This window comes from Thamnophis elegans, chromosome 3 (assembly GCF_009769535.1).
Source record: "Thamnophis elegans isolate rThaEle1 chromosome 3, rThaEle1.pri, whole genome shotgun sequence".
Taxonomy (NCBI): domain Eukaryota; kingdom Metazoa; phylum Chordata; class Lepidosauria; order Squamata; family Colubridae; genus Thamnophis; species Thamnophis elegans.
This window is the reverse complement of record NC_045543.1, coordinates 82,364,767-82,377,423: the sequence shown is the minus strand read 5'-3', so window position 1 is coordinate 82,377,423 and position 12,657 is coordinate 82,364,767. Positions and strand designations below refer to the sequence as shown.

General features: G+C 35.5%; 1 protein-coding gene across 4 annotated transcripts in view; it reads left to right on the top strand.

Annotated features, from left to right (window-relative positions):
* Nucleotides 1-12,657, top strand: part of LOC116506662 (transducin-like enhancer protein 1) — a 78,425-nt gene that overhangs the window by 30,641 nt on the left and 35,127 nt on the right. For 2 of the 4 annotated variants that reach the window (XM_032214500.1, XM_032214499.1), the window contains exons 7-9: nt 2,860-2,934; nt 4,150-4,354; nt 5,132-5,148. In XM_032214500.1, the coding sequence (XP_032070391.1) occupies nt 2,860-2,934; nt 4,150-4,354; nt 5,132-5,148 (297 nt within the window). The remainder of the gene's footprint in view (nt 1-2,859; nt 2,935-4,149; nt 4,355-5,131; nt 5,149-12,657) is intronic. The other 2 variants (XM_032214502.1, XM_032214501.1) reach the window with 1 other exon arrangement.

The window sequence follows — 12,657 nt, the reverse complement described above, 5'->3', positions numbered from 1 at the left end:
GTCTGATATTTTAAATGTAATCTTTCCAGCTGAGATGAGATCATATAAATTCAGCTTCTGTATCAAATAAAATTTGTTTACTGAAATATTGTTTTATTCTATATATGCATAGATAGATGTCCAAGCATCAGAATACCAGTTCTGTTGACTCTGCACTTCATAGCAAGCAAAAAGAAAAAGCAACACTTTTTAAAAAAGTCTTCTCCAAAATACTGTATACAGTAACATTTTACTACCATGTTGTGATGTTGAATTGTTGTTTAAATGCAGGATCCTACTCATTCTTTTTATAATACAATTTAAGAACCAAGGCTTAACTTTTCTGTTGGCAAAATGCTGTTTATTTTATAAACACAATCTTAATTTTATTTTTTGAGCATTTAATTTTAGCATTTCTATGAAAGTTGGATGCTATTGTAAAACTAACATTGTAAGTATTAATAAATCCAAAAATCACATTACACTTTCAACACAGTTTTGTGCAGTGTTTAAATAATCTAACTTCAAGTTTGGAATCTAAAAATTATGAGTGATATAAAAAGAAAAGCAAATGAATCTATCAATTATTATCAGCTAGCTTGATAATTCTTGCAGAATCTCAGGTTTACTAAATAAAGACAAAATGAGTATTTTACTTGTGTATTATTCCTCCAGTAAGTCAGGCTGCTTCCAAATGATTATACTTTTTCTAAACAACAGATGTTTGATATTGGGTTTTGGTTTGCTCTGAAACTGGTACTTAATAGCTTTTAATTTTTAATAAAGGGCAGAATTATGGCTAACTCACAACCACCTGATGAAACATGCAGCTTTTTGTACTACACTGAATTGGATTCTCAGCATTCTTTCATCCTTTAATCATATTATCTTGTCTGTTTGAATCCTTAAAAATTTTCAACTGGGAATTCTTTTTTTTTTTAAAAAAGTAGAAAACAAGAGTGTTTTCTTGCGTCACCAATGAATGACAAGGATGTATGCAGCAGCCATTGTATCCCATTTTCTTCACTTGATACTAAGGGGGAGTTACTATATGCTCAGCAGAAAGTTCCTTCACACATTATATGTGCATAGAACTCCTTCACATATTGTTCAAATGTTATGCGGATGACAGATAGGAAGTGGAATTTGGGCATTCTGTGGAAAATCCTTTCATATACTTTTTCAACATATATATTTGTGAAGCCATTAGTGGTGAAATAATTGAAGTGACATGAAAGTAATCATAATGGAAATATCTGATTTCCATGCAGAACATTTCAAATAAGTAGCATCTATATGAAAGAGATCTATTGCACAATTGTTCACCTTAAATGCTATATACTCTAGCCCTGACATTTGCATCTATTTACTATAAATCTACATGGAGCCATCATGAAAAATAGAGAAAAAAGATGGCTCTTGGATAATCCCAGACACTGCTTCTTTGTTTATTCTTTCTCTCCATAACCAAAAAATCTATGTCTTATTTCTATGTTGCCCCTGTGATTGTAAGTTTCTCCTACAGAATGGTGCCCCACTGTTCCTATACTGGATATACAAATGAAACTGGCTGATGTCTTAATACATTAAAATGAATATAGACAAAATAAACTAAAATAATGACTTCACTAACTTTCCTACACTGGATTTACAAAAGATACTTGTTAAACCTTTGAAAAAATTTGTGATAAAAAGACAAAGAAAAGACAAAAAAATATCAAATTCTGGGGCATTATGTGAAGGGATTTAAAAAGAAGACCCTTTCATTGTGGGGAAAACAGTAAGAAGAAAGAAACTTAACAATTAGGATTGTTAAAAGTAAAGGGAAATGAAGTTGCTTTCTTTGATCAAGGTATATATGCATGTGTGTGTGTGTGTGTGTATTCAACTCTGATAATCATTAAAGGACTTTTGTTGGTTAGGACTGAATAGGAAGGTTTTTAGGATCTGTATCCTAAAGAGATAAGTAATGGGAAAAAGAGGGATTTCTTAAAAATAATTTAAACCCATCATTGTTAAGAGAAGGTGGCAAGTTACTAAATTTATACCTGTTTTGATGAGGCAGGAAAGTAATTTTCTATTTTTTCTTTTATGCACTTCTTTTTTCATAGTTTGCATTAGTTTTTATCTTTTTAATTGTTCATTTTTAATAAAATTATTCTTAAAAAAAGACACTTCCAAATTTTTGGACATGTTTCTCGGAAGAAGCCCTAAATATAAACAGCTGTATAAAACCATGTTTGAGATTTTTTGATGTTGACATCAAGGTGGCATGGCAGAGCTCACAGTTGTAATAATTTTTAAATCTTTGTTTAATTATGGAAAAATAAATTTCTTGGGTTTATTTGCTAGAGGCCAATTTATTTATAAAAGTATATCACACCTAAACTGGACGAGATGCTTCTGTTGTGAAAGAGCATAAATTGCACTGTGCTTTCCTTGGCATGGTACAGCTTGTTACTTCTTGTTAGTTAGCATATATATATCATATTTTTATAATATGAAAGTGTTTTCACAATGACTGCATGGATTAAGTCCACTTTATGGTGATAGGAAGCAGTGCTAAAATGATTAAACAGTCCAGAGCTTTTTAATGGTTGAGACAGATTTTTAAATGTGTCTTCTCTGGTTACTGTACAAATTTAAATGAATATAGCATTAGTAACTCAAAAAAGCAGGTGTTTTCCTTAAAATTCTTGATCTAAGATACACACAAATGAAACACGTAATTTCCTTTAAGTGCCTCTAACATTCTGTTAAATGTTATCTTTAAGCACAGTTGTAATGATTTTCTTTTTCTTTTTTTTAAAAAAATAGTAAGTACTACTCTATAGAGGTGATAAATGTAATTGATATGATTGTACCATGTGTCAAACACAGGATCTGGTAATGCTATCAGCTCTTGAGAGTTGCAGCTTGGCTGAAGTCATAATGCAGAGATCCATGCTTACAAATGTAAGCACTTATTAATTCTTTCAAAATTGGAAAGGGCTAAGTAGAACGTCTGGCTGCAGAGATACAAGATGTGGGCTGCAATTCTGTGCACTAGCCTTCTCCAACCTGGAACTAACCATTTGGGGAATTCTAGAATCCCAGTCTATCTGGAGAGAGTGCTAAGTTGGGGAAGGCTGTAATATTTATCTGGAAGCACGTGTGATTGTTCGCAGAGCGGCTTATTTCTGAGAAGATAAATAGTAACTTGAAGCCTTGCAGCTTAAGTCAATCTCTTGCCTTCTGTTTGGAGCTCAGTCAAGTTGGTTATATTATCCCTGGTGTTAACATTCAAACCAGGGGTAGTCTGGAAGGGGAAAATGTATATTTTCTCTCTATGTACGTATAACTGCATGTACTAGTCTTCTCCAAACAAGGCACCTTCCAGAACTACGAGCTGCAGTCCCAGAATCCTCAACTGTGATCTGAGGGAATTCTGAGACATGAAGTCTGCACATCTGGAGGGCATTGAGGCTGGAAAAGGCTAGCATATATTGTGATCTGGCAAAGATCAGTCTGATCGTCTGCTGAATTTGGAGATAGGTACATAGATTTGAAATTGTTGAGGTAAATCTCACTTAGTGCCCTGAGGGTAAGGCTAATCAGATTAACACACTGTATTCTGTCAGTCTTAATGTCAAGCATACACCGACGACAAGAATGAAGTGAAAAGAACACTTGTTTGGACATTTTTTCCAACTGGTGATTCAGTATTGGAAATGTTCCTAGCAGAAGCTGTAACAGAGACTTATTTTAGATAGGGCCCTTTTAAGTTGTTGGTTTTCATCTTTATTCAAAGCAGTTGTGAAAACAAGCGTTTGGGAACAGGAAGGTGAGAGCAATGATATCTCTGTCTGCACTAATTCTTTTAATACGGAGATGGATTTGAAAGGTGCCAGCTGTCTTCCAGAGTCTAGACTACACAAATCTGTTAGTTGGCCTGCAGATTAAATTGCATGGCTTAGTTCTATAATGCAAAAGAATCAATATCCAAGGCAGTATTCCTATAGTTGTGAAACTTAGCATAGGAAAGTTACCTAGACCAGGCTGAAATAGAGTAGACGTTGAGGCAAGACATGGTGTTATGTTCACTGGCTAACCAGTCCTCCTTTTCTTTCCTTCCTTCCTTCCATCCAATTGCCTGCTGCTTCTATCTGGAAAAACCACAACAAATAACAGCAACAGCAGTTGCAGGCTCAGCATCTTTCTCACGGCCATGGACCTCCAGTGCCTCTTACTCCACACCCATCAGGACTTCAGCCTCCTGGGATCCCTCCACTTGGAAGCAGTGCTGGCCTTCTTGCCCTCTCAAGCGCGCTGGGTGGGCAGTCTCACTTGGCAATAAAAGATGACAAGAAGCATCACGATACAGACCACCACAGAGGTGAGAGGCATGGGAAGCCTGATTAGGACGTTTCAAATAAGTGTTCGCACGTTGCTGAAAATTGTGGGCATCTCTAAAGAATTCTAAAGAGCTATTTAGAATGAAAACCAAGAACAATTATAATGCCAAACATTAAATGTCCTGCATTTATATCATTGAAACAAAATTTAGCTTGAGGTACTTAGATTTTGAACCTGGAGTTCACTAGGATTCTCCTGCTTTGATGAAATGCAGGTCCTTATAACATCCCTACAGATGCTTAGTTGTAACCTCAGTGGCCAGCACAATATTGTGGATGATCATTACACGAGAATAAGTGGGCAATATTTTTGTTTCTTTTTTTAATTAAAGAAAGAAATCTCTTAACGGAAAAGGGGGCAAGAGGTGAAAGGGTGGGCAAATGAAGAATTAAAAAAAACTGAGTTTGAATGAGTTGAAATGAAAGGTTTTAAGCATTGCTCCTTTTTTGTAGTTTTGTTTAGGACACCTTTAAATATTGGGCAAATTGCACTTGAATAATTTTTTGAAGAATAAAAATTAATTTATTCTGTCATGGAAAGAACTAGGCCTTGTGTATGGTTAAATTGTAAATCATGTTTACAAAATGTAATTTTCAGGAAATCACTGTATTAGGAATGTGCAATGACTTATATAAATAAAAGCCATTTTAAAACTGTTTGCGGCTTGTGTTCTAATTTCTTCCCCCTTTTTATTTCTGTTCTTGCCTCTGTGTCTGAACGGGCATGTCTGTGCATTTCTTGGTTACTACGGGAACAGACAGAGATCCAGGCACAGTAAGTACCAATATTCCTGCTAATGTTAACATTTTCATAATTACGGTAGTTGATAGCCTAGATATTCACCTTTTCTTCCCTGTAGACTTACTTTCTGCTTCTCTCTCTTAGTTTAGATAATGGTCACAGTTTTTCCTATTTGGACACCTCAAAATTGGGAGAATTTTAAAAAAATACAATTTATTTTTAATAGCCTTTGTGGCTATGGGGATAAAATCCTTGTAAACTAATCCAGTTTCAGGACACAGCTTTGCTAATTCAATAACTAATATGTGCTTGGAAAACAATATCAGCTATTATATGGTAGTCACCAGGAATGAGAACATTTTGATAATTTTATCTTCACAAACCTGACTCTTTTAAGTGTGTGATCAGACATTACACATCTAATTAACATAGAACTACCTATGTTAATTCAAAATTTGTCATTAATTAAAAATAAATGTCTTGTTATGTATAGTTTGTAATATCCTTTTCAAGAGTTCCACTGTTTTAAAATATATTTAAGAAAACAATAATATGCATCACATGTCCTATAAAATTCCTTGGGCAACATAGAACAATACTATTCAAGGAGTCATCCTCTTTTTTATAATTTGGCCTTATTTAGGTAACATGTGTGGTAGTTACACCCTCTGGACAATTATTATATTGAGTTACACATTTTATAGTTTTTATTCCAAAGAGATTGCTCAAATCTTTTATTCTGGTTTGAAAGTGATTTTTGAGAGACAAAATTAATGTGCTCCTCTGTCTTCACATATCTGTTTCAGAGTAGAACATGAATGCTGAATTTTAAAGTGTGGGATTTTAAAGAAAGAATCAAGATTTTATGAGTACACATCCTATTAAAGTTACTCTCTAAGGTTTTTCTCCATTGTCTTCAAGGCCACTCTGATTCCATGGTGACTCTGGGCAGCTTATAAATTAAAATTAAAACAAAAGTTATAAGAAGAAGAACAATAAGATACCTGTAAATGTTAATAAATATTGTTTATGTTTCCTAAAGAGATAACAGATGAGATGGGCAAAAAAAGAATTTTGCCTGTTGTCCTCCATGGGGAGGTAGGCTTCTCAGTCCAATCATATACTTTGAATTCTGAGTTTATACCTGATAGAAAAGTGAAGGTGATAAATTCTACTGAATTTATACCCTTTTGCACCCTCTTATATTACAGTGAAGTTGTAAGTTTGAATGATCTGTGAATGAATGATGTAACTGGAGGACCACCAGTAGAGGTAGTCCTCAATTTACAACCATGACTGAGCCTGCAATTATAGTATAGTGTTAGAAAAGAATATTTGTAGCTCAAGATTGAACTGTGGGGTCCTTGGTGGTCTTTGAGCTTGGGAGTTTTATTGTAGATGGTTCATTACCAAACTAGGTAGCATTAATGAACCAACTACAGTCATATTTTGTGATGGTCATTAAACAGGTCACAATGTGGCCAATTGCTGAGTGTCCAAAATGTGGTCATGTGATCGTGAGGGGGAGGTGGCTGTCATAACTTCAGATTTGGGTAATTAAATCCCTTTTGTGTGTGTGGGGGTGTCCATTGTAATTTCAAACCTGAGCAATCATAAGTCAAGGACTGCCTATGTATGGTTTCCTTCAATTGTATCTTAATCTTAACTATTGTGTTAGCAGGAATCAATTTGGTATAGTGGTTAAGGCACTAGGCTAGAAGCCAGTTTTAATCCTGCCTTAGGTATGAATCCAGCTGGGTGACCTTGGGCCAGTCACTCTCTCTCAGCCCTAAGAAAGTGGCAGTGGCAAAACACTTCCGAAATGTTGCCAAGAAAACTGTGTGAATTTGTCCAGGCAGCCACCAGGAGTCAAAACTGCCTTGGAGGCCCCTAAAAAGTTATCTGTAACCAGATTGAAGGAGAAGATAGAAAAAAGATATATAAAGTTAGAATAACTCCCTATTTCATATTCTCATGTATACTTTCCTTGTATATAAAATTGGGTTAGTTAAGAAAAACTGATAAAACTCTAAAACTGCAACTTTTCTTTTATTAAAGAAAATAACAGTCAGTTGGAAAGATACTTTGAGTGGAGTGGTTGTGTTTTTAGCATATTTACCAATATTATAGCACATTGAGAAAAAAAATTGATATAAAAAGTCTATTTGGAATATTCCCATCTTATGGCAGTAGTATAGTATGAAATGTGACAAAATGAGCTTTTCTGATCCTCTTCTAAGGTGTTGGACAATAGCTTCCCCATTGGTCATGCTAGCTGGACGTTCTGGCAAACACTAGCTTGAGGAATGCTGATGCAGAGAAAATGTACTAAATGGTCTGTAATAAAGAGAAAACGTTATATGCGGTGACGAATATCAACAGGAGATTTGAGCTGTGTATTCCCTAATGCATCTGTATTATTTTGATATTATTTTGTGTTAAAGCCGCCTATCAATCCTTTCCCTTAACTACCACCTTAGCATGAAGAAAATGTGTACACTAATGCTATGCATAAGAGTTGTAGTTTCTTCTTAGACCAGTTGTTTTTGGCACTGAAATCGAACCAAGCATGGTAAAATTTTAAAAAAACCACACAAAATAAGTTCTCCCTCTCTACCAAATCATCTTAAGTGATTCTCCATACTTCCATATTCCATTCATTCTTTGTTGTTTTTCAAGATCATGACTTATAGCTAAGTAGCTAACTATTCAAATCATTCTATGTCACTGCAGCAATTTTAAATAAATTACAGAAAAAATATTTCCAATTTATAAGGTATATGACCTTTTCAGTTAGAAGTATTTTTAAAGACATTTTTATAAAGTTCAACAAAGACAGGACCCTCTCCTTTTGCCTCCAAGGGGCATTCACATACAGTGGGAGCCATTGCTAAGATTAGTGCTTAAGTATCCACTACTTCGGCTGAGTACTGTAAGTCTACAGATTGATTTTGAGGAAGCTAAACAAAGTAGGATGTAGTTAACATTTGCCTAGGAGGCCTCCAGAAATTGTAGACTACACTGGGAAGCAAAAACTATATTGGATAAAGTTGGTATAGCTCACTGCCTGGGTTTATTTTTTTATTTTTTGTCTCTTTGCCTTTCTTTTCTGGTTAACACTCAGGACAGTTAACCAAATTTAAAACAAAAATGATATAAAAATATGGAACAATAAATATTAAAACCAGTCAGTCACCTTTGTTGAAAGAAGTGCTCCTTTAGTCCTTTCTTAAACACTGATAAGTATAACTCCAAGAGAATGCATTCCATAACCGAGCAGAAAGCCATCTAGAAAAATGAAATTTTAATAGTAGGACCACCTGGTGACTGCTTCCATTGATTTAATCTACAAGACAGATTTATAACAGAAAAGGTAGTCCATTAGGTAATCAGGCCTTAAACCATTAAACACTATAAATAGTATGCTGCTGACAACCAGTACAGGAACCATCTGATCCCTGTTTCTTGTATAGATCAGCAGGCTATTATATTTTCATCAGTTGCAACCATTAGAGTCTTTTAAATGGTAGCTCCATGAAGAGCACATTGTAGCAGCCAAGACATAAATATCTATGATAATCAACATCTAGGTATGATCAATACCAAATCTCATCAGTTAGGGAGAATCGCTGGAACAATAGATGTAATTGTTTGCTTGGCCACACCTATTTTCTCTAGATTTAATTTCAACTTGTTTTTAGCATCTAATGATATGACAAATCCATGGAGTTGCCAAGTGTGAAACTTGAGAGAATTTTTTCCTTACATGGAACTTTCCTCCCTTTTTCTATTGAGTTGTTTCTCCCTCTTGCTTCATCCCTATCCTTAATCATCTTCTTCTTCCTCCTCTTCTTCCTCCACTTCTTCCTCTCCTCCTCCTCCTCTGCTTCTCCTCCTCTTTTGCTGAAAAGCAGAATAGCAATATTTGTGTATATGTGAAGATGGCTAACACATGTAACCTTGACTTTCATAAACTTGTTTCCTTATTTATAGACAACTAGTTGAAAACCCGGTTCTGCATGATATTTGGAATGCTGACACCGGTATTGCCCGGGTATTTATTTATAGGGGGGAATTGTCTGGACCAAACATAATTTCTAATTTTGGATTTCCCCCCTTATCAGAGGAAGCCCCCTTGTGGAGTACTGTGAAGCCATTACCATGGCAACTCAACTGCATTGTACAGTAGAAGCCATTTTATAGCAGTACAATAGAAGTCATTTTAAGGCACAAAAGGCTGTATTTTAACAGAAGACAGTCCTGAGAGGTGATAGGGGCATCTTACCCCCACAGTATTTTTTTTCCAGAGAGTAAGTAATCTGTGTACCAAGTTTGGTTGAAATTGCTTGAGGCGTTCCAGAGTTATGCTGGAACATACATACACACACACAAACACACACATCCATTTATATACACACAGAGAGATTAATTTAAATAAGTATCAGTTAATATGTGAAGTTTTTAGATTATATACCCACAAGCATACACATATAAAGGGTCACATGAATATATTCATTGAAGTATGAAGGAATCCGAAGGATTGGATTTAGGTGGAGATGGCAATCTAAATTAATAAAGTGGAGAAGATGGGTACTGCACAGAAACTAAGGTATTTTATTGGTTTTGTTTTATCTTGTCTGGCATGTCATCTTTTTTCTTCCCAGTCATTTTCCTTTTAGCTACATATGTTATGAACTACCAACATTAACACTACCACCCATGTTAATTTTAAAACTGTGTAGAATGTTTAAAATCAAGCTGGATATTAGTAGTAGGCCAGTTAAGGCTTCTACTAAGAGTTCAGGCCTTGAATAATCAGCCGAGACAACATTTTCCACAAATAGAGAAAACTGGTTGTCCTTAAGCTGTTCAGAACACTAGCATCAGACATTTTGCAAGTTGATCTGTAGTGTGGTTAGGATGGAGGAAAATTGGATCAGATGTGCAAAGAGGACATTAGTGTGTTATCATGGGAGTGTGGTATTGATGCAAAACCAAGTAATGAATCTCTGTGTGAAATATCACTTGATTAAAAAAAACATGTAATGAATGTTTTGGAATCTGCCTGCCTTCAGGAATAATTGCCATTATTCCACATTTACTTATTAAATTTAAATAGCCAACCATCTCACATATATCAGAACATTGCCAGAGGCTCAACAGGGTGTCTTCTTTTATAAATACCATAGTCCTCAACTTAGAACAATTCATTTAGTGACCGTTTGAGGTTAGGACGGCACTGAAAATAGTGACTTACAGCCATTTTTCACACACATGGCCTTTGAAGCATCCCCATGGTCATGTGATTTATATTTGGATGCTTGATAGCTGACTCATATTTATGATGGTTGCAGTGTCCAAGAGTCATGTGATCCTCTCTTGAGTTTTCTGACTAGCAAGGTCAATGGGGAATCCAGATTCACTTAACAACCATCTTACTAATTTAACAACTACAGTGATTCACTTAAAAATGTGGCAAGAAAAGTTGTAAGATGGGCCAAAACTCACTTAAAAAGTTTCTCACTTAATAACATAAATGTTGGGCTCAATTGTGGTCATAAGTTGAGGACTTCCTATATTATTTCCAAATGGATTTCCCTCCCCCCCTCTAAAGAACAATCTTTCTCATTTTTAAATGTGACCCTTACCACTCTCCCGGCCTTCCGTAAAGCGACCAAGACCCGGCTGTTCCAGAGGCCTGGGGCTGTTGATTGAAATCCAGCCCCACTTGACTGAATGGATGATATCTTATTTTAAATAATTGTATTTTTAATATTTTTATGTTTTACTTTTGTTGTGAGTCGCCCAGAGTCCCTAGGGTGTGGGCGGCATACAAATCTTATTAAAGGTAAAGTTAAAGTTTTAGATTTAAAGTGTATATTGCTTCATCACAGAAGTCATAACCCATTGATATGAATCAGTTTCATACAGCTTGATTTCAGTTTCCATTATAGAATTTCTATCTGGAGGACACAAAGGCAGGCAAGGTTTATGTAGTTAAGCTTAAGCAACTGCATGAAATCAATGGTTCAAAGTTTGCTTGCCTTGATGTAAAACAATCAACTGCGAGGAAATAGATTTTATACTGGAGAACATTATCAATATTATGTCTTTATATTTGGACTTTCCATTTCTGTCAGGATGCCAAGGCATTAACTGTTATGGTTTCTTGACTGAGAAAAGTGCATTTATATCTACTAGTGTTTATAGGTCTTATCAGAGCTGTGTCCCTAAGGAAAGTAGATGTGGCTGTTATAAAAATGATGGGATTGTTCTGACACATAATTTCCTCTTCAGTTGGGGAGAAATAATAATTGAATTGAAATATAGTCTACAACTCTGTGGGAGATTTTGTAGTGTGGAACAAAATTTCTGATGCAGAAGTAGAAAAAAATAATTCCCATAGATGAAGTCAAGGCAGACAGTCTACACAAATGAAGGTTGCGTAATCTTCTAGAATGTGGTAGATTGATGCATTAAGTCATCCCTCGGGAACCTGTGTATTCCTCAAATCTCTCTTTCGATTCCTCACTGTCAGAACATAATAGATAATGCAGAATGGAAAGTGTATTTTTCTTAGAGCATGAAGTCTTGTCAGATAGGCATTTGAGGGCAAAATAAGATGACCTGAACTGTGGATTTTAATATGAACTCAGCAACTAATTGAGCTTAGAGCCAGTTTTCAGTAATTGCATAACGCTGTATAAGTGTGAAGGAAACTGTTATCCCAATACATTTAGGTAATGTGACTACCATTATTGCATCCATAAATAAACAAATAGGCTGGAGATCACAGAGCCCTGGCAATAAGTTACCTTGAGGTAAGAAGGGTGCTTATTTATTTAATAAAGAAAAAAGCAAATAAATGGGAATGCCAGTTCTGCCTGCATGAATGTTGTGATATTTCAGGAACAAAGATATATTACTGGGAATGAATAAATGAGATTAAGTTGCAGTATTGCTCATGGGTCCTGATTTTTTTTAAAAAAATCAGCTGCAAATCTTTATTCCTGAAAATAATTTGTTTTGCCAGTGAATTAAAATGTGAAGGGGATGAATAGACATAAAGTGCGTGTCTGTTGGATGTAAGGTCTTAGATGCATGAAAGGTGGCCAATGAGGTCTTTTCATTATAGTGAATAGCAGATAAGTAGACCTAAAGCAAAGTGCCAGTATAGCGATAGCACTTAGACTTATATACCACTTCATAGTGCTTTTACAGCCCTCTAAGCAGTTTACAGAGTCAGCATATTGCCCCCAACTGTATGGATTCTCATTTTATCCACATTGGAAGGATGGGAGGCTGAGTCAACCTTGAGCTGATGAAATTTGAACTGCTGAACTGCAGCTAGCAGTCAGCTGAAGTAGCCTGCAGTACTGCACTCTAACCACTGCGCCACCTCAGGTCTTATTTATTGTAACTGCAGCTTCTAAGCAACTTCAAAAGGATATTACATATAGCGTGACCATTTTTAAGAGAAGCAGATTGCGTGTGTAGGAAATGTTAAACACAATCCATGATGAAATATCAAACCTCTTACTT